The sequence below is a fragment of the Balaenoptera physalus genome, assembly GCF_965194825.1.
Source record: "Balaenoptera physalus genome assembly, chromosome: 11".
Classification (NCBI taxonomy): domain Eukaryota; kingdom Metazoa; phylum Chordata; class Mammalia; order Artiodactyla; family Balaenopteridae; genus Balaenoptera; species Balaenoptera physalus.
Window position 1 is genome coordinate 74,492,645 of NC_138896.1, and position 21,482 is coordinate 74,514,126.

General features: G+C 57.6%; 1 protein-coding gene across 1 annotated transcript in view; it reads left to right on the forward strand.

The window, feature by feature from the left end:
* DNAH1 (dynein axonemal heavy chain 1) overlaps window positions 1-21,482 on the forward strand; it is a 91,002-nt gene that overhangs the window by 47,038 nt on the left and 22,482 nt on the right. Inside the window, exons 18-45 of the mRNA XM_082414565.1 lie at window positions 418-573; window positions 978-1,176; window positions 1,256-1,509; window positions 2,094-2,306; window positions 3,845-4,009; window positions 4,490-4,611; window positions 4,770-4,875; window positions 5,459-5,638; window positions 6,311-6,451; window positions 7,069-7,232; window positions 7,462-7,575; window positions 8,324-8,512; window positions 8,806-8,911; window positions 9,625-9,738; window positions 10,194-10,343; window positions 11,842-11,928; window positions 12,018-12,204; window positions 14,426-14,517; window positions 14,897-15,051; window positions 16,508-16,685; window positions 17,483-17,677; window positions 17,766-17,885; window positions 18,106-18,264; window positions 18,424-18,528; window positions 19,656-19,796; window positions 19,940-20,100; window positions 20,504-20,661; window positions 21,019-21,192. Coding sequence (XP_082270691.1) covers window positions 418-573; window positions 978-1,176; window positions 1,256-1,509; window positions 2,094-2,306; window positions 3,845-4,009; window positions 4,490-4,611; window positions 4,770-4,875; window positions 5,459-5,638; window positions 6,311-6,451; window positions 7,069-7,232; window positions 7,462-7,575; window positions 8,324-8,512; window positions 8,806-8,911; window positions 9,625-9,738; window positions 10,194-10,343; window positions 11,842-11,928; window positions 12,018-12,204; window positions 14,426-14,517; window positions 14,897-15,051; window positions 16,508-16,685; window positions 17,483-17,677; window positions 17,766-17,885; window positions 18,106-18,264; window positions 18,424-18,528; window positions 19,656-19,796; window positions 19,940-20,100; window positions 20,504-20,661; window positions 21,019-21,192 — 4,285 coding nt within the window. The remainder of the gene's footprint in view (window positions 1-417; window positions 574-977; window positions 1,177-1,255; window positions 1,510-2,093; window positions 2,307-3,844; window positions 4,010-4,489; window positions 4,612-4,769; window positions 4,876-5,458; window positions 5,639-6,310; window positions 6,452-7,068; window positions 7,233-7,461; window positions 7,576-8,323; window positions 8,513-8,805; window positions 8,912-9,624; window positions 9,739-10,193; window positions 10,344-11,841; window positions 11,929-12,017; window positions 12,205-14,425; window positions 14,518-14,896; window positions 15,052-16,507; window positions 16,686-17,482; window positions 17,678-17,765; window positions 17,886-18,105; window positions 18,265-18,423; window positions 18,529-19,655; window positions 19,797-19,939; window positions 20,101-20,503; window positions 20,662-21,018; window positions 21,193-21,482) is intronic.

Here is a 21,482-nt window from a genome sequence, read left to right on the forward strand (position 1 = left end):
CACACACACACACACCACACATACACAGCTATCCAGGCAGGGCCAGGCCTTGCCCCTTGCAGTCAGGAGGTGCTGTGTCAATGTTTGCTGGGTGAGTGAACAAGTGGCTAAAAGAGTGAACTGAAAGGTCAGAGAGGTGCCTGGGCAGCAAGTTCCAGGAAATTGCGGAGTAGCAAAGAGCCCCAACCCCTCTGTTGTGTCCTCATGGGCACTGGGTCTCCACCTGACCTTGCTGTGTTACCTTGGGGTGGTCAGCTGCCTGTGATGGGCCAGGAACCGCTCACTGCAGGAGAAAGTCCCCTCAGAACTGGGAGATGTTGATGCTCTGGGGACCTCAATTTCCCTGGGTGTGCGTGGGGATGCGTGGGCATAGGTGGGCCCACAGAGGCCTCTGATCCCTTGCTCCTTGGCCTGCAGCTGGTGGTAGCTGGCTTCTCCACCCACGTGGAGATTGTGCGAGCGCATGAGATTGCCAACGAGGTGCGGCGGGTCAAGAAGCAGCTGAAGGACTGCCAGCAGCTGGCGATGCTCTACAACAACCGCGAGCGCATCTTTGGCTTGCCCATCACCAACGTAGGCCTCCTCTGGGCACACTGCCCCCCAGCCCTGAGAAGGGCTCGAGGAGGAGCCCGTGGCATTTGCGGCCACGTCTGGAGCCAGCTGCCAGGTGGCAGGGCCCTGGCATTTGGGGGGGGCAGGACTGAGCAGGCTGCAGAGAAGAGCTTACCCTCGTCTCCCGGCCCCCAGGGCGAGGAGGCTGCCTGGACCCAAGCAGGAGGCTGGAGGCTCAGTGCAGGCCTTGCTCAGCCACTCAGAGCCCAGAGCCCATGGGGGGAAGGAGGAAGGGAGGCCAGGCCTGAGTCCATGGGGACAGGATCAGGGACAGCAGCCAGGAGCAAGGAGGGGCCCCAGAAGGAGCAGCGTGGAGAGAGACTGGGGAGCACCCCGACACAGCCCCAGCTTTTCTGCCCCTGCAGTATGACAAGCTCTCCAGGATGGTGAAGGAGTTCCAGCCCTACCTGGACCTCTGGACCACAGCCTCCGACTGGCTGCGCTGGTCGGAGAGCTGGATGAACGACCCCCTGTCAGCCATCGACGCAGAGCAGCTGGAGAAGAACGTCATGGAGTCGTTCAAGACCATGCACAAATGCGTGAAGCAGTTCAAGGACATCCCAGGTAGGCAGCCCAGCCAGCCCGTCCCCTCCTTCCCTGCCTGTGCCAGCTGCCTCTCACCCCTGCCTGCCCTGCCCGGCAGCCTGCCAGGATGTGGCCTTAGACATCCAGGCCCGCATTGAGGAGTTCAAGCCATACATCCCGCTGATCCAAGGACTGCGCAACCCTGGCATGAGGACCCGGCACTGGGACATGCTGTCCAATGAGATCAACATTAATGTCAGGCCCAAGGCCAACCTGACCTTCACCCGCTGCCTTGAGATGAACCTGCAGGACCACACTGAGAGCATCAGCAAGGTGGCCGAGGTGGCTGGCAAGGAGTATGCCATCGAGCAGGTGGGCCGCCACCAGCAGGCCTGCCCTGCCCCACCCACATGCTGCCCAATGGTGTGGGAAGGTGACAGTACTGGGCCCCATCCCTGGGGTCATTCACCAGGCCCAGAGGTTGAGGTGCATCCTATTAAGTGCGTTAATAATGCATATGAAGTGCTTGGCATAGTGTCTACCATCCCTATTATTACTCAGTTGGTCCTCTTAAGTTATTCCTCTCTCAGGAAGGTGCTGATAGCATTACCTCATTTAACCGATGAGCAAATTAAGGCTCAGAGAGGTTCAGCAATTGGCCAAGGTGGCATAGCCAATAAGGGCTGGAACTGGGACCAGAGCTCCTAACCAGTGCCTTAGCTGCCTCCCAACATGCTTGTACATGCATGTTGTATACATACACCACATGTGAGAGCGAGTCAGCCTTGGATTCCGATGAGGGTCCATGGGGGATTTGTTGACCAGACAAGCTGAGAGTTTGCTGAGGGGGCCTGAGGGAAGATCATGGCCGGGTAGAACCTGCCCTTCCCTGCCCAGTGCTGCTCAGTGTAGGCCAGCTCTTTCCCGGGACCAGCCTTGACTCGTCCCTACTCCAGGCACTGGACAAGATGGAGAAGGAGTGGTCCACCATCCTGTTCAACGTGATGCCCTACAAGGAGACAGAGACCCACATCCTCAAGAGCCCAGATGAGGCCTCTCAACTGCTTGATGACCACATCGTCATGACCCAGAGCATGACCTTCTCGCCCTACAAGAAGCCCTTCGAGCAACGCATCAACTCCTGGGAGAACAAGCTGAAGCTGACCCAGGTGGGCCCTTCCTGTCCTCCCCTCCCCCCATCCCCCCACCCTCGCAGCACCCTGTCCCAAGGCTGCTCTTTATGGTGTCTGGGTGGGTTTGGAAGAGGTGGAGTACCTTGCCGAGGTTTGCACAGCTCCTGGCTCTCTGACAGGCCCCTCACAAAGAGGAGGGGGACTAGAATGGGGCTCTCCATCTCAGGTTCGGCTGTTGGAGGAGGCAATTCAGAACGTGTGGGTGGGGCCAGTGTTTGGTCCAAAGCTGCAGCTGAGGAGGGGCGTGAGAGCTGCCAGCAGACCCCCAAAGTGCTGCCTAGGCTTGGGACAGCTAGGACCTCCAGTCTCAGGACTTTCTGGGCTGGACACCACAAGGCCCTGAGGCTCCTCAGAGTCCCCTTCTACTCGGCCCTGGGCTTCTCACTCACAGCTTCTCACTGGAGCTGGCTCACGGTAAGAGAGCCAGGGCACTAGGGACTGCTGCTCTTTGGGGCTCTCAAGGCCAGTGGCCGGCACTATCTGCAGAGCCCTGAGGTCAGTGCCAGGGCCAGGCCTACTGGTATGATTGACAGCCCCTCTCTGGGAGCTGTTCAGAAACTTCCAGTGAAGGCCAGAAGCTGAGCGAGGAGGGCTTGCCTGTATGTTCCTCGGGTCACCCAGAGAGGCCTGAGCTCATCAGCATTGTCCCTGGGTCTCCGTCCTTTGCTCACACTGTCCTCTCTACCTGGAGTTCCATCTCCTCCAGGGCTCAGCATCGAGCAGCCCTCACTGATTCCCCCACACCTGCCTGCAAGGTAGTCCCATCGAGGCCCTTGGTCGGAACCTCTTACAGAACCCATCACACACACTGGGCCCTTGGTGATTCAGAGGCAGAACTGGCCGTTTAGAGGACGGTGGGCTCCTCAAGGGCAGGGACCACACCCTCCTCTGTTTCCTCTGGAGCCGACATGGACCTGACCTGGGCCTGACACAGGCTGGCCACAGCACACGTCTCATGAAGAAGAGAATGAACGAATGAATGAATGGGTTTGCACTGATAGGAAATAGCAAGAGATATTTTGGAAAGGGGAATCTGGAGGCAGAGGGGAAAGTGGCTTGAAGAGGTCTCACTCTTGGACTGATGTTTCACAGAGCATTTTAGGGGATCTCAAGCTCAAGTCCCAGTACACCTCAAAGAATCCAGGGGTCATAGACCCAAAGTCCTCCCAGGAGAGGAGACTGGTTTGGTCTTCCATGCACTGGGCTCTTTCCTTGTTACTTTAGGGTTTGCTGGTTGGGGTGTGGTTCTCTCATAGGAAGAGTGGCTCCCTTGGCTCTGTTGGAGGATTGGGCATCCTGTGGGGGATTTGCGGTTTCTCTGGAGGGCAGACATCCATGCAGCCTCTTTGTTCCCTGGAGTACCGTGGCTGACAGCGCCATCTAGAAATTTCCCCGTGGACACTGGCTCTGGTGCCCAGTGCTCTGCCTAGAACTCTAGTGGGATAGAATGTCTAGGTCATGGGGGACAGGACCCAACTTGGACCCCAGGCCCTGACAGTCCATGCCCTGTCCAGGAGGTGCTAGAGGAGTGGCTGAACTGTCAGCGGGCTTGGCTCTACCTGGAGCCCATCTTCAGCTCTGAGGACATCAACCGGCAGTTGCCGGTAGAGAGCAAGCGCTACCAGACCATGGAGCGGATCTGGAGGAAGATCATGAAGAATGCCTACGAGAACCGGGAGGCGAGCTCACACGGGGATGGGAGGGGGCAGCTGGGACCACCGGGGAGCCTCCTCGTCTTGTCTCTCACTGAACAAGAAAGACTGGAGGACAAGTCCAAGGCTTTGGTCTTGGCCCGTGTCCCCCTGGGTGGGCTCCCCAGTCTTGAGAGACATTCCTCAGAAACACAACAGTTGATGGTTTTCCTCTTGGAGATTTGCAGTCCACATTAATATTTTTAAAGACCCTGACAAGTCCTACAGCAAATCAGATTACTTGGCTTTGGTTAACCCTATTTTTTTTGATAATAGACTTCTTTTCTGTGGGGCTGACAGGGGTTATGGAGGCAGCCCCTGGCTCGGGGCGATTTTCCTGCCCCCATCTACTCCCAGGCCCCACTGAGGGTCTCTACGTGGCAGGCATGGGTCCTCTCTGAGCCCACCTTGCTGCTTCCCAGTCAGACCGCTCTTACTTCCAGTTTCTCTCTGACCCGGGCCATCCAGGTGATCAATGTGTGCTCTGACCAGAGGCTGCTGGACAGCCTGCGGGACTGCAACAAGCTGCTGGACATGGTGCAGAAGGGCCTCAGCAAGTACTTGGAGACCAAGAGGAGCGCCTTCCCCAGGTGAGCACCACCGGCCCATGCCCACTCTGTCAGTGCCTGCCCATGAGCCTGGGGCCCCAGTGCCCCTCCAGGCTGGGGTGCAGGGATGTCAGTGGTACTGGGGCAGCTGGGACCCAGGGGCTGCCTGACCCACTCCCTCACCCCTGTTCCCCTGGCAGATTCTACTTCCTGTCTGACGATGAGCTACTCGAGATCTTGTCCCAGACGAAGGACCCCACAGCTGTGCAGCCCCACCTGCGCAAGTGCTTTGAGAACATCTCCCAGGTGGGTAACTGGGCCAAGGGCTCAGGGCCAGGAGCACTGGGGCACCTTCCCAGGGAGCACACCTCTTCTCTCACCTCAAGTCTCTTTAGCAGGAAATGAGGTGGCAAGTGAGATTCCTGGCTCTCAGAGACATACCTGGGGCCTGTGGGAGGAAGGTCAGCTGCAGAGTCCTTGGCTCAGGGTTGGGGGACCCTTGCTCCCAGCTCACCCAGGGGATCCCTGGCCCCTGCCATACACTGAGGTTCTGGCTAGGCTGAGAAACCCATGAGGCCAGAGGCTCCTGACTCTCCTTGCCCTCATCTTCATCTACGAGGGAGGCCACACAGGCCTGCACAGGAGGGGGACACGCAGGGCAGGCTTAGCCTCCTTCCCCAAGTGGGCTGGGCCACAGCTGGGGACGAGGCAGTCCCATCTTGCCCACAAGCAGTCAGGGAAGGCCCAGCCAAGGTGGAGCTCTCTTCCAAACGTGAATGCCACCTTCTGAAGGTGGAGGGCACAGGCGGGGTCAGCACTGGGGCTCTGGTGGGCAGGGCTTCTGGGCACACTGAGGGTAACCCCACTCTTAACTGCCCCCTGCCCACAGCTGCTGTTCCAGGAGGACCTGGAGATCACACATATGTACTCGGCAGAGGGTGAGGAGGTGCAGTTGTCCTTCTCCATCTACCCGTCCAGCAACGTGGAGGACTGGCTGCGGGAGGTGGAACACAGCATGAAGGCCAGTGTGCGGGACATCATCGAGAGAGCCATCAAGGCCTACCCCACAGTGAGCCGTGCCTCCCCTCCCAGCGCAGCCTCCCAACCTACTCGTTCTTCCGTTTGCTCCTTTCTCAGTGCCTCTCCTCTATCACGGGGGCTGGGCTACCTGTCTACCTCATCCTCAGACTACAGCCTTGGCTGCTGCTGCTCTCAGTCAGCCAGAGTGTCTCTGGGGGCAAAGAGTCCTTGGGGCCCACTCAGGGAGGAATCTGAAAACACCCTCTGAAAAGTGAGACTGGCTCCTAGTGATAATCAGTTGCTGTTGTTATGCTTCATGCACTCACTGTGTGCCAGGCCCTGGGATGGGACTTCACCCCCATTACCTCTCTCAGCCCCACAATCAGCAGCTAGCCTGGGGGTTAAGCCTTATCCTACAAAGTAGCCGAGAGGTGTTTCCTGCCCAAAGGGCATGTGATTCATAGGTGGCAGTCAGGATTTGAACCCAGGACTGTGTGTTCCCCCGTCCTGGGCTCCCACCCCTCTGCTTCCAGGTCTCCTCTGCAGAGGAAGTAATGACTCTGCCCAGCCCCGAGAGGCCCAGAGCTTAATGGCTTCTCTGCTTTCGAGGTGGAATTAACAACCTGAGACCAGAAGCACAGATGACATTTAAGGGAAAAACAGTGTGCAGGGTCAGGGCTGGCAGCTTCCTGGGTCAGCCCCGTCTGTGTTATCGTCCCAGATGCTCAGGACTCAGTGGGTTCTGAACTGGCCTGGCCAGGTGACCATCGCCGGGTGCCAGACCTACTGGACCATGGAGGTGGAAGAGGCTCTGGAGGCCAGCAACCTCAGTACCCAGCTGTTCCCCCAGCTCGCCCGGCAGGTGGGACTCAAGGGGGTCACCATCTGTTCCCCACAAACACCCCACACCCTGGGAGAGCCCAGCCCCTCCAGGAGCTTTGTTGTGTACTGATCCTGGAAGAGGCCTGTGGTTGGAGCCAAAGAGTAGAAAGTCAGACACCCTTGAAATGAGTGTCTCATGACCAGCCACAAGTGAGAGGGATGGGGGCTCTGAGGGGAGCTCTGAGGACAGGCAGATGCCCCTCTCCCGAAGGTCACAGTGGGAGCCTCCTCCTGGATCCCTCCTGGGCTACCCCACAGCCTGCGCTCACTCTGCACCGGCTCCTCACCACACTCCTTCCTTGAGCTCCTCGCCAGGCCCCACCACCTCACCTGGCCCTTGACACCATATGCTGCAGGGAGGCAGATGCCATGCATGTGCCTCCGTTTTTATCACTTCCCTGCCAGACTTCCCATGTGACCAGTGCCCTGCCTGCCCTCACCCTGCCTGGTCACTGCACCCCACCCATCCCAGACCATTAGAAGCCCCCAGAATAGAGGGGTTGTTCCTGGCAGAAGCCCACCCTCTGAACAAGGGAGGGGAAGCCTGCCCGTAGCGTGGCCCTGCCCATTCCTGATGGTGTCCCCCGGCTCCTGCAGCTCAATGACCTGGTGGCACTGGTGCGGGGGAAGCTGTCCCCCATGCAGCGAGCCGTGCTGGCAGCGCTAATCGTCATCGAGGTCCACGCTAAGGATGTGGTGAACAAGCTTATCCAGGAGAACGTGGTCAGTGTGAATGACTTCGAGTGGATCTCACAGCTGAGGTGAGGAGGCAGGCAGTGTGGCCACGTCCAGGGCCAGAGCAGCAGCAGGAGGGGTCAGGGGATGTGGAGAGTCAACTACAATAGGGTGGTCCGTGCCCTCGGGGCCCTGGGGCAAGTTGGGCGCCTAGATGCTCTCACTCCTCAAAAGAAACGCCTCTCCCCTACCACATACCCTGCCCAATGGCCTGTGGTCCACATGGCCTGGGAACCTATCTCCCTGCAAAGCCAGGTACTACTGGATGAATAACAACCTGTACATCCGGGCCGTGAATGCCAAGTTCATCTATGGCTACGAGTACCTAGGCAACAGTGGGAGGCTGGTGATCACGCCCCTCACAGACAGGTGAGTGCCCCCCTCCCCACGTACCCTCCCACACTGGGCCCCTCCCTCCAGTTCTGACTGGTCCAGGAGTCCAGGGCCCACAAGGCGCAGTCAGTCCATCAAAGGTTAGGAGCTCAGCTTTTGGGTTTAAAACCGGCTCTGCCCGTCATGGGCTGGGCGACCTTGGGCAGGTGGCTCAACGCCCCCTATGCCTCAGTTTCCTCTGCAGCTTCCTCAGGGTGGTTATGAGAGTTTCGTGAGCTGATGTGTAAAGCTCTTAGCACCTGTGTGGTGCTCAGTAAGCATCTAATGGGTGTGGGCTTTATTGATTTTATCAGTCAGGTCCTCCTTTCAACACAAGAGAGGAATTGATCTTGAGAGAAACAACGGGCAAGTCCCTTTACAAAGTGAACACTTCTAAAGCAATCAGTCGTTTCCTCTGGCTGCCTGTATTTAGTAGCAGCTGGATTTTCAAATTGGGTTTTGAGGAAAGGAAGGGAAGAGTGACCACAGGTCAGCCATCCTGGCAGGTCCCTGAGCCAAGCGCTGCAGGGCCATGGGGTGGGGGAGCACTAGTCAGGTGGCCAAGGGCTCCAATCCTGACCCTGGCAGCCAGGGCTGGGCCTGCCTGGGGCCCTGAGAATGGGGAGGAGCAGGAGCTGCCCCTCCACAGGGCCCAAGACGGTGGGGGATGGGGGCTCTCTCCTCGTGTCTGTGGGACTCCTGAGGAAGGTGCACGGCCCACACCCATCTCCTCTCACTTCCGCAGGTGCTACCTGACCCTGACTGGGGCCCTGCACCTCAAGTTTGGGGGTGCCCCAGCTGGCCCAGCTGGCACAGGGAAAACTGAGACCACAAAAGACCTGGGTAAGGCCTTGGCCATCCAGACCGTTGTGTTCAACTGCTCCGACCAGCTCGACGTCATGGCCATGGGCAAGTTCTTTAAGGGCCTGGCCAGGTAAGGCTGGGTGTGCAGGTGGCACAGACAGGGCAAGAAGGCTGAGCTCTCCCGGGACATTGCCGAGAGGAGCCTCACGGGATGGTGGAGGGGAGGGGATGAGATAACAGATGTCAAAGGCTCGGCCCCTGGCGGCCACTGGCGGCCACTGGGACGGGGTGGTGAGCAGTGGGATTGTGGCTGAGCTGACGGAGAGCACCACTGAGGGCTTCCTCCCCAGCAGAGTCAGCGGGGGCCCTTGGAGGTGCCAGGGGGCTCTGAACTCATATCTCCCCTCAACATTCTCCCCTCAGTGCTGGGGCCTGGGCCTGCTTCGATGAGTTCAATCGCATCGATATCGAGGTGCTGTCTGTGGTGGCGCAGCAGATCACCACCATCCAGAAGGCGCAGCAACAGCGGGTGAGCCTCCCGGGGGCCACCCCCGTCCACGCCTCCCGCAACTGACCACGTTTTCCCTTCAACTATACCCGTCCCGCCCATGCCGCCTTGCAGCCCCCCAACACTGGTGGGGTGAGAAGCCAGGTGCTCAGGCCTGCCCTAAGCCCAGCCTCTCTCATCTCACAGGGGACTGGGCAGTCCCCCCCACCCCGGCAGAGCTGTCTCTGGGGGACTTCTGAAGCCAGTCGGGGAGCCCCATATCCTTACCCCACTCTGGGTACAGCTCCTAGGCCAAGCTGCAGTAGATGAAGCGGTCCCTCCCCACATCCTGACCATTATGGAAAGTCCCAGCCATTTGTCCTTCTTCTAGTTTTGTTCAGGGTGGTCAGAGGTCTTCTCCTGGGGATAAGAGCTGGGAGGCTGGCAGGTGTCCCGACCCCAGTAAGGCCCTGGGTCCTAGTAAGGGCTGAGCTTGCCCAGGTCTGAGGAGAATCAGTGTTGGGAAATGGGGGTGGAAGAAGATATGTGAAGACCTCCGGGAGCTGGGACCTGGGAGGCCACGGGTAGCCACTGGGACCAGAGGTCTTAGGCCAGATCCTGAGAGAGGAGCCAACCCATGGTCAGGGGTCCAGTCCAGGCTGACCAGTTATAGCCAGGATAGGGGCATCAACAGGGGATGAGAGGGAACATCCAGAGGATGGGGCAGGTGAGCCAACTCCTCCCTACCCCTGTAGGTGGACCGCTTCATGTTTGAAGGCGTTGAGATCCCACTTGTGCCATCCTGTGCTGTGTTTATCACCATGAACCCGGGATACGCTGGTCGCACGGAGCTGCCCGATAACCTGAAGGTGAGTTCGGGCCTAGGTTTGTCCAGGAGGCTGCTCAGGGCATTGGGAAGCACCAGAGCTGTGGCCTGGGATCAGAGATGCTAAAGCACTTATGCAAGTACACACAGCTGCTGGACATCAGGGCCTGTGCTTCCCCATGGCAGCCCTCCTGCCCAGGGGCCCTGAAGCCCACCCCCAGCCATGGAGAGGAGGGCCCAGGCTTGTCCTCAGGGCTTGGGAGAAGGTAAGGGGCACGTTCAAGTCAACACAAAGGACCGGTTTCTAATGGGCAGAGGGATCCACTCATAGCGGGGTATAAGCCTCAGCTATGGCAGGCGCAGTGGAGGAAGGATCCAAGCATCGGTGGGGGAGGAGGGCAGTGGAGCTTCCTTCAGAGGACCAGACAGTCCAGAGAGCAGGTGGTGCTCTGGGAGGGGAGGTGGCCTCTCCATTCACACGTTTACCATGCGCCCCAGGCACTATTCCGGCCTGTGGCCATGATGGTTCCGGATTACGCCATGATCGCTGAGATCTCCCTCTACTCCTTTGGCTTCAACGAGGCCAATGTGCTGGCCAAGAAGATCACGACCACCTTCAAGCTGTCCTCCGAGCAGCTCAGTTCCCAGGTGAGGTCCTGCCCTAACCAGTTTCCAGGGTCTGAGAGCTGCTGCCTTCCCCTAGCAACCCTAGGAGATAGGAATTACATCCACACTTCTCAGCTGAGGACACTGAGGTCCTAAGTAGGCAGGAGCCTGGCCAGGCTCATGTGGTGCACAGGGGAGCTGGAGCAGGAGCCAGGAACAGATGCCCACCTGGGCTAGTTCAGGTGCAAGCGAGGGTCAGCCAGGAAGTGACCAAGAGCCACACAATCCAAGGCTGGAGAGCAAGTGCACCTAGGTCTCGTGGGACCAGAGCGGGACAACCAGCACCCCCCCCACCCGAACCTCCCAACACCAGGGCCTTCCCCTCAGTGAGCTGAGCCCAGGTTCTAGGGGCACATGCTGTTGGTATAGGCACCAGCACTGGCGGATGAGCTTTCCTGTTTGGCTCCAGTCTCAGGCAGGCTCCCCCTTGGCAGTGGCAGAGAGGAGCCCTAGCTCTGGGCTTACATGCTACCAGCTTAGTTTCGTAATGGTTCCAAAAAAGTCCCTGGTGTCACCCTAATGGGCTTTCTTTAGGTGACCTGCTCATGCATGAACACCCATCACTGTGGCTTGGGAGACCATACTGCCTTTGACCAGGTGGGGCCCACCGAAACCCATGGGCTAGAGAGAGGAGCATTCTGTTACTGGGAAAAACAGCAGCTGTCCACACAGTGCACCATAGGTGCCAGCGCCTCCACACACCCTTCTTTCTAACCATCCACTTTCAAAAATGTACCCCCTCAATAGAGCAGCTATCCCCACATGGTTCTGGAAATGCAGTCAACCCTTCCCAAGTGCTGATGACCCAAAGCCAAGCCCAGTCTCTTCATCCAGCTCCAAGTCCAAGATTTCTGGGAAATGTGCTATTCTGTGGGTCAGGTCCAGATGTAGCTTCATGGTCTGGCACCATGAGGCAAAATGATAAGTTTAACTATTTCCAACACACCTGCTATATAATGGAGAGAAACAGAACCAGAGGCAAAAGCGGGGAAAGCCAAGGTAGTACGGCCGAAAGGGTGGGTCTGGAGAGATATGATGAATGTTAGAAGGAAGCTCAAAGGCCATCGAGGCAAGTCTGCTTGTGGCACAGATGGGAAACTCCTTCATTCCCTTTTTGAACAAAACTTGAGTGCCTCCTGCCCTTGGCGCTGTGCTGGGACCACAGGGATTGAGCCATGACCAAGGCAGACTCCTCACCCTCAGGGGCCAAGAGGCAAGCAGGGGTGCAGGATAGGTAACCTGGTAAGGGGAGCGGGCCACTGGGGCAGTGAAGTAGAGGGCACCACAGGAGCCCAAAGTGGGGCACCTGGCCCAGGCTGGGGCATGCAGGTGGGTGCAGATGGCCTGCAGGGGAAGTGACACTTCAGCTACGAGCTAGGCGATGAGGCACGGCCAGGTGTCAGGTGGGAGACAGTGTTCCAGACAGAAGACCCGAGAGGGACAATGCTCAGCCACCCCTCCTCCTGTATGGTGGTGACAGGATCACTATGACTTCGGGATGAGAGCTGTGAAGACTGTGATCTCAGCTGCCGGGAACCTTAAGCGAGAAAATCCCAGCATGGATGAGGTGAGCTGCATCCAGAGGTGCCTGGGGAGTAGGGCTCTAGGGAGGCTCTGGACAGCTAGAGGGGTGTCTGACCTGGGCCTCTGCTGCAGGAGCTGATTTGCCTCCGGGCCATCCGAGACGTGAATGTGCCCAAGTTCCTGCAGGAGGACCTCAAGCTCTTCTCTGGGATCGTGTCTGACCTGTTCCCCACCATCAAGGAGGAGGTGACTGACTACGGCATCCTGGACGAGGCCATACGCAAGGCCTGTGAGAAGAACAACCTCAAGGACGTGGATGGTGAGCCCCTGGCCCTGCCGTCCTGTGTTGCCAGAGGAGGGCTGGGTCCGGCCACCCCAGGTTGCAGTCCAGCCTCAGGGTCCCTCCCGCCTGGCCAGGCATGTGGCAGGCTGGGGCTCTCTGCCCCTATCTCCGCTGGGACACTTCAGGTGGTGGGAGTCTAGGGAAAAACTCTCCTTCACTCTCACATTCAACACTTCTGACACCAGATGTATGGGGTTTTACCCCACGCTCATCAATTCTCGAACACAGCTGTGTTCTACAATTCAATTCAATCCTGACATTAATCAGAGTTAGCACAGACCCCGCAGGTTACGGGCTCAGTCCCACAAGACTGCCCCCACTTCAGATACTAGTCGCAAGTACTGGGTCCCCAGGTTACCCACAGCCTCTGTCCTATTTGGCTACAAATCTGATGTTCGCATGACCCCCTCCTCTGGCTTGATCATTTGCTAGAACAGCTCAAAGAACTCAGGGAAACACGAACGCTTGCTGATTTATTATATAATAAAGGATGTGATAAAAAGGATACAGATGAACAGCGGGATGAAGAGATACATAGGGCGAGGTCTGTCCTTGTGGAGTTGGGGTGAGTCACCTTCCCAGCCCGTGGATGTGCTCACCAATCCAGAAGCTCTCCAAACCCTTATTTCTGGGATCTTTTTTTGAGGATTAATCATGCAGGCATGATCACTTATTAACTCCACTTTCAGACCCTCTCCCGTCTCCGGAGAATGAGGGTGGGCCTGAAAGTTCCAAGCTTCTTCTGGTGACCAGTCCCCTCCCAGGAGTTCACCACCAAGAGTTGCCTCATTAGAACATAAGATGTTCCTAACACTTGGGAAATTACACAGTTAGGAGCTCTGTGTCAGGAACCAGAGACTAAGTATTGGAACTTGAAGGTTCTCCAAGCACCCCTATTTACAAGGGTTTGAGGAGCTCTGCATCAGGAACCAGGAACAGAGACGATACAGAGATTGCCTGTTATTTCACAGTGGGGAAGCAGGTGCTGCCCTTCCTCCCCGTGGAGGAGCAGTCACAGCTTGGACCACACCCTTGGCCTTGTTACTCCTTGACAGAGGCTCTCCTCTGCCCCATCCTCACCTGCTTGGGGTGGGAATGGGGTTTGATGTCTGGGTTGGGGGAAGATGGTGAGCCTATCCACACCCCTGCCCTTCACCGTTCTTCATTACAAATGCGGCCCTAAGCACCCCCCCTGGCCTGCTGAGGCCCCAGCAGGCGAGTTGAATGAAGCCTCAAACTCTTCTCTCCCTCACGGCCTTGGGGCAGCTTTGCCAGCACCAAATAACTGGACCTTGTCCCTTTGGCAGGGGCTCCCAGACCTGCATAGCTCTCCTGGACCCCTCTTCTTGGGCTAAAGTGATGTGCTCATTCCCTACCTGTGTGGGTCTGGCCTGCCACTGCAGCAGGCACCTGCCCCTACAGCTCTGGTCTTGGTCAGTCAGAGACCCTGACTGACACCGGATCTTTTTAAAATTTATTTATTATTTATTTTTGGCTGCATTGGGTCTTTGTTGCTGCACGCGGGCTTTCTCTAGTTGTGGTGAGTGGGAGCTACTCTTCTTTGGGGTGCGTGGGCTTCTCATTGCTGTGGCTTCTCTTGTTGCGGGGCACGGGCTCTAGGCATGTAGGCTTCAGTAGTTGTGGCACGCAGGCTCAGTAGTTGTGGCTCACGGGCTCTAGAGCACAGGCTCAGTAGTTGTGGTGCCAGGGCTCGAACCCGTGTCCCCTGCATTGGCAGGCGGATTCTTAATCGCTGTGCCACTAGGGAAGCCCCTGACCCTGGATCTTGTCCCTGGGATTTTGCCTCGTGTTGGCCAGCACTTCCCTGGGGCTGTGCTCTCAGTAGGCTGGGTGGTTGCTTTGGAGCTGAAGTTGATTTCGAGGCCTGTGACAGTTCCTCGTTGAGCAAGCCTGTGCCAGCTGGACACCCAACCAGTGGATGTTAGGGAATAATAGTCACAGTGGAAATAATGGCTGGCCATTAGCAGAGAATTCCTGCTCTGTGACAGGCTCTGTGCTCAGGGCTTCACCTGCCTCTACCTATGAGGTAGGTACTACTGCCATCCCCATTTTACAGATGCGGAAACTGAGGTGCAGGGAGTGAGGTAACCCATCACAGGTCACACAGCAAGCTAGTGGCAGAACCAGGATCTAAGCCCCCACTCTGATCCCTGGGTTCCCTGCCATGTCCTTCCAGGATTCCTGACCAAGTGTATCCAGCTGTATGAGACCACGGTGGTACGGCACGGCCTCATGCTCGTTGGGCCCACAGGCTCTGGCAAGAGTAACGTAAGTGTTCCCTGTGCTATACAGTAGGTCCTTGTTGGTTATCTATTTTAAATACAGCAGTGTGTACATGTCAGTTCCAAACTCCCAATCTATCCCTCCCCCCACCCTTTCCCCCTGGCAACCGTAAGTTTGTTCTCTATACTCCAGTATAAAATAAAAATTAAAAAAAAAAAAAGACTAATATAAGTGGAGCCTAGCTGGGCAGCCCAGTGCCCAGACAGTGGGCCTGAGGGCAGAGCAGCCTCAACAGGGGTCTTGGCCCCCACTTGTGCCTCCTTGGCCTTTAGAATACCCTCCTGCCCGCCGTGACCCACAGCCCACTCCAGCCCTGCTCTCCAGGGAGCTTGGAGGCTCACTCTCAGCTGGCCCTTCTCCCCAGTGTTACAGAGTCCTGGCAGCTGCCATGACATCGCTGAAAGGGCAGCCGTCCATCAGCGGCGGTGTGTACGAGGCCGTCAACTACTATGTGCTCAACCCCAAGTCCATCACAATGGGCCAGCTGTACGGGGAGTTTGACCTGCTCACCCATGAGTGGTGAGTGGCCTGGGACCCCTCCAGTGACCGTCCTGCTCCCAGACCTTTGCAGGCTATGGGCCGTGGGCCGCCTCCCTCCCTGAGCCAAGTGGAAGGTCGGGAGCTCAGGCTTTGGAGCCCAAATGCCTGGGACACTACCCACCACTGCACTTCCTCACTGAGTGACCCACCTCACCCCCTGGACCTTTGTCCCTCATCTGCAAAGTGGGGATAAAAATGACACCATTATTATGGAAGGTGGCTGGGACAGTGTAGCACAGGCTGAGCTCTCAGTACATGTTGACTTTTGTTAGTACCCACGAGAGGCTGGTGGTCTCTCTCGGGGCCTCTGCTCCTGGGCTGAGACGTGCATTTTAGGGGAAGTGCACCAAACTGGGAGATGTCAGCACCTGAGGGTTTTTTCCAGGGCTATTCTGTCTCTCCAGAGAAGTCTCCAGTCTCCTGCTGGGGTGTCTTCTTGGTCCCAGTGTCCTGGAACCCAGTGGGGGATGGGCACTGGAGAGGGGCAGTCACCCATCTTTCTGAATGTGGGCCTGTCTAGCTTCCCCCATTTCTGGTGAAGGGTCTCACCCACGCCTACTCCGGGCTCTTGTGTGGGTAGGTGGGGGCCTGGGGATCAGACCAGAAAAAGCCCTCCTACCCACCCCCTTCCCTGGCATTTGGTGCCTCTGAAGTCTGAGGCTTCTTGGGTTCTCTGGCAGGGACTAGATACATCTCATGACCCTGCTTTCCCTGCGAGGTCATTTACCCCTTCTCCACCTCTGTCCGTCTTCCGGGACTGTGTGGACCTCTGTTTCTGTGTTGCCTCCTCCCCCATCTTCCTTTTCTTTCTTTTTTTTTTTAAATTCCAGGACACTATAGTTTTTTTTGTTGTTGTTTGTTTTTTGTAAATTTATTTATTTTTGGCTGTGTTGGGTCTTCGTTGTGGTGTGCGGGCTTCTCATTGTGGTGGCTTCTCTTGTTGTGGAGCATGGGCTCTAGGCGTGTGGGCTTCAGTAGTTGTGGCACGCAGGCTCAGTAGTTGTGGCTCGTGGGCTCTAATGCACAGGCTCAGTAGCTGTGGGGCACGGGCTTAGTTGCTCCGAGGCATGTGGGATTTTCCCAGACCAGGGCTCGAACCCATGTCCCCTGCACTGGCAGGCGGATTCTCAACCACTGTGCCACAGGGAAAGTCCCCTCATCTTCCTTTTCTTTTGGGGATATTACTCTTCATCCTCCTTTAATAGAACTTTAGTGAGGACTCAGCAGGGAGAGAATATAAGCACACATTTTCATGACATTTATTATACCAAAAAGTCCCATTTTCCCTACTGTAATTGTTAAATGAATGAAGCTATTTAAGAAAAAAACAAAAGCAGAGCAGGGCCAGCCTGGATCCAGGTTTCCCTGGGAGCCGGCTGTGCTTGCCGCCCTGCCTCCCCTGCACCTACAGCCCTCTCCTCCCTGGTGGCTGCAGGACAGATGGGATTTTCTCCTCCCTCATCCGGGTGGGGGCCATCGCCTCCGACACCAACAAGAAGTGGTACATGTTCGATGGGCCGGTGGACGCCGTCTGGATTGAGAACATGAACACGGTGCTGGACGACAACAAGAAGCTGTGCCTCAGCTCCGGGGAGATCATCAAGCTCACAGAGGTGTGTCCGCCTGTCTGCTCACTCTGCTCTCCTCCGCAGCCCAGGAGGCCACACCACGCTAGCCAAGCCTCATCCCCCTCCACCCTTCCCTCTTGGGGCCACAGCGCCCTCCCCATCCCCAGGCTCTTGTACCGCAGGCACGTCCTACACAGCTGCTCGGTGCTGCCCTTTCGGCAGACCCACTTTCTGTGATGCTCCGAGCCCAGGGCCAGGACAACTACCCCAGCTCCTGGTTGATGCTGTCTTGTGCCTCCCAGGCCCATTTGCAGTCATATCGGCCCAGTCTGGGTTAGGCATACTGGCAACGTGCCTGGAGTCTGGAGAACATGGGAACAGCTGTCTGGTGGGAAGTGTGGGGCAGTTCTTAGAGAAGGAGGGGTATTGCCTGAGCCTAAGAGCAGCCAGTCTCTTGAGTCCTTCTGAGAACACCTGGAGGTCAGTGTGACCCTGTGTCCATGTACACAGGTGCGGGGCTCTGGAGCAGAGCACACAGCTCCCATCGGATTTCCCCAGGGCTCTAGGGACCCCAAAATGCCCTGACCCGAGGCTGGCCAGAGGGCTCCCAGGAATCTCCTGACTTAGACTCCTTCTTGGCCTCTGGAGAGGGCTGTATTATCAGCTGAGGGCCAAAGGGTTCCTGCATTTGCCCCCACCCCAGCCCTGTTCCTGGCCCAGCACCTGCCCCGTGGCCTGCCCACAGTTGCAGGATGGGCAACCCCTCCCCATGGCCCTGCAGCCCTTTCCCCTGCCGTGGAGGCTGGCGGCTGGCCCACTCACGCAGTTCATCTTGGCACCAGGCGATGACCATGATGTTTGAGGTGCAGGACCTGGCAGTGGCCTCCCCAGCCACAGTATCCCGCTGTGGTATGGTGTACCTGGAGCCCAGCATCCTGGGGCTCATGCCCTTTGTCGAGTGCTGGCTGAGGCATCTCCCTGCCTTACTCAAGCCCTTTGAGGAGCAGTTCAAGGCCCTCTTTGTCAGCTTCCTGGAGGTGAGTGAGGCCACGGTGTGGCAGCCCAGGTGGGGCAGCCAGGTGCTATGGCCACCAGCCACAAGAGCTGGGTGTCCATCCCCTGCAGGGGTCCATCACTTTCGTCCGGTCCTCAGTGAAGGAGGTGATCACCTCAACCAACAGCAACCTGACCATGAGTCTCCTCAAGCTGCTGGACTGCTTCTTCAAGCCCTTCCTGCCTAAAGAGGTGCAGCTCTGAGCAGTGGGCTGGGGGCCTTCTCTCCTCACCTGAGGACCCTGAATCCCAAGTCCAGCTTCCTGGAAGAGAGAATCAGATTGGCTCACATGGGTCATGGGACACCCCGTCCAGTCTGCTGCAGACGCAAAACTGCGGCAGAGGCCAAGGGTTGCCCCCCACCCCCTGGCTTCCTCAGGCCACTTAGTTCTGTCCCCGCCTCTGTCCCCAGGGCCTCAAGAAAATACCTCCCGAAAAGCTGAGTCGCATCCCAGAGCTGATCGAGCCCTGGTTCATCTTCTCCCTGATCTGGAGTGTGGGTGCCACGGGGGACAGCGCCAGTCGCATCAGCTTCAGCCACTGGCTCAGGATCAAGATGAAGACAGAAAACGTGAGAGGCGGCAGCTCCTGGGCTGGGGTCCAAGGTCTGGGATGCGTACGCTGAATGCTGGGTGTTTTGGGGCCGTCCCCCAGGCCCAGGCCCTCAGAAACAAGTAGCCACACAAGCCACCGGGTCTCACCTCCTGGTTTTCCCCCTGGTCCTTCGCAGCTGACCTTGCTCTTTCCGGAGGAGGGGCTGGTGTTTGATTACAGGCTGGAGGACGGCGGCATCAGCAGCACCACTGACGATGAGGACGATGATGAGGGCAAGCAGGTGACTGCAGACCTGCCCAGGGAGGGCCGGCACAGGGAGGGCCCCACTGGGTGGTGGCTGTCCTCCTCGATGAATAGTGACTGCAGAGAAGAGGCTGCATTGATGGTCACAGGTCTCAGGCTGGGGTTATTTGCATCATCTCCTGAATCCTCACAGACCCACAGGGTGGTTATTATTGTGCCCATTTCCCAAACAAGGAAATTGAAGCTCAGAACTATCGCGCCCAGCTAGTTGGTGGCAGAGCTGGACTTGAACCTGGGACCGGGAGTTGTCAGAGTGCCTCCCTTCCCAACCATACACACTGCCTCCCCTGTGTTGATGCTGAGCCCAGGGATTAATCAGCTCAGTTCTACTTAAAAGCCCCATTTGCCCAGGGGCTGGGCTCCTCAAGGGTGGGGGAGTAAGCCCCCATGGCCTGTCTTGATGTCCCCATTTCTCCTCTTAGCCAGCGAGGGTCCCATTAGCCTACACTCATGAGATCAGGACTCCAGCCCAGAAGGAGGAGGGGCCAGAGAGGCATCTATAGAGATGATTACTGCATAGGGTCCTGCTGGGGGTCTCACGGGGCACGTTTGAGTCTAACCATCAGTACCGTTCCCAATGGGACATTTGGGTTTGACCACAGTGAACACCCCCATCAAGGGAGGTCTGCAAGTTGAGTCAGGGCTGTGGGTGAAGGGATGCATGCAGGTGGGGATGGTGGGGGAGAGCGGGCCAGGTGACCTCTCAGCATCTAGGTGATGCCAGCCCCATGGTTCTGGCCCTCACATGCTTGGGTAGCCTAAACTAAACAGCAAAGACCTTTGCATTCTGGGTTGTCCAGTTCCCAGAGTACTTCCCTCATGCAGAGGCCCAGAGACTGGCCCCACTGAGGTAGCTGGATGCAGGGAAGCCTTCACTTGGGCAGCTGTGTGCAGAGAGCTCCCCATTCCTGGAGGTTTGTTCTGGGAGTCCCCCACCCCGTGCGGAGAGTGGGCACAGGGCTTCCTGTTTCTGTCAGAAGCAGCCCCTCACCTGGACCCTCTTGCTGAGTCCCAGCAGTGCCACTCCTTGCCCTCCTGGTGCACTTGGCCAAGGGTGAGACGGGGAGAGGCTCCAGGCCCACCCTGTGCCACCTGTGGTTCCAGGTTGCCTGGGTGAGGTGGATGGACTCCTCAGCTTCGTTCACCATGATGCCAGATACCAACTACTGCAACATCATCGTGCCAACCATGGACACCATCCAGATGTCCTACCTGCTAGACATGCTACTCACCAACCACAAGCCCGTGAGTGCCCCTGCCATGCCCTGCTTCACCCCACCCCAAGGCCTAGGTCAGCAGTGGCTGGCTCCCACACTGACAGGGCGGCAGCTCGTGCTGCATGCTGGGCCCTGTGAGAGCGCTCTGACCCTGTGCCCCCGCTCTCCTAGGTGCTGTGCATCGGGCCGACGGGCACAGGGAAGACCCTCACCATCTCCAACAAGCTTCTCAAGAACCTGCCACTGGAATACATCAGCCACTTCCTCACCTTCTCTGCCCGCACCTCAGCCAACCAAACCCAGGACCTCATCGACAGCAAGCTGGACAAGAGGCAGGCACGCTGGTTCCTTCCTGGGTCCCGATGTCCCCCAGCCTGGCTCGGCCAGCTGCTGTCCCCCCTCCCCTCCCGGGTGGCCCTTGGGCTCCCTTGCAAACTGCTCTGGAGCCTTCCTCCATCAGGAATTCCCGCCGAGCCCTTCTGTGGGTGCTCTCCCTGGGCTGGGCGCTCGGGCGGGGCTTGTTATCCATCTGCCTAGAGGCAAGACTCAGAGCAGCCAGGTGTGATGTCCCAGGACGCTCAGAATGGGACAAGGAGTTGCTCAAGAGGCCCAGCAATTCGGGGTAGCCTGAAGTTAGTGAGGGCTTCCCAGAGGTGGAGCTGCCATCCTGCCACCCTGGATTCCCTGAGGACCTGGTACCCGTGGGTGCTGGGCTCACACAGCCCCTTCCCACAGGCGGAAGGGCGTGTTCGGGCCGCCCCTGGGGCGCAACTTCATCTTCTTCATCGATGACCTGAATATGCCGGCCTTGGAGACATATGGCGCCCAGCCGCCCATCGAGCTGTTGCGCCAGTGGATGGACCACGGTGGCTGGTATGACCGCAAGATCATCGGTGCGTGCCGGCTGCCCGGGCCAGCGGGGCGGAGCTGGGTGTGCTGGGCAGGGCCAGGGCCTCACCCGTTAGGCGCAGTAGGCACAGGGCCTGGGCCCACCAGACTCACAGAGAGTCCACAGAAGTGTTTTAATGTCTTCTAAAATCAAGGGGAAAATGAACTTCTAGGTCAAAGAACATTTAAAATGCATAATATTAATATATTTGTCTATGTACCGATACTGTGGTGAATTATAATTTTTAATATATATATTTTTTAATGGAAGAGGAGGCCCAAGAAACCAAAAGTACCCAGGGTCTACAAAAGTCTTAGTGTAGCCCTGGGCAGGGCCTTCTGACTTCCTGCCCCCACTCCAGGAGCCTTCAAGAGCCTGGTGGACATCAACTTTGTCTGTGCCATGGGCCCCCCCGGTGGAGGCAGGAATACCATCACTCCACGGCTGACCCGCCACTTCAACTACCTGTCCTTTGCTGAGATGGATGAGGTCAGCAAGAAGCGCATCTTCTCCACCATCCTGGGCAGTTGGATGGGTGAGTATCGGGCAGGAGTTGGGTAGGAGGCCATGGGCTAGGGCAGAAGCCCCGGCCAGGTAAGCCACACCAAGGACAGCTGGGCAGCACTGGGAAGGGCCGAGTGGCTGAACCACTGACATCAGCCCTGGCTTCACCCCTTACTCAGCTATGTTACCTTTGGCCAATTCATGAACCTCTCTGAGCCTCAGTTTCTTCATCTGAAATGGGTGATAATATTAGTGCCCAACACCCCGAGTTGTGAAGGTTAAATAAGACGCTGCATGTAGAGCATCTAGCAAGAAGCCCGG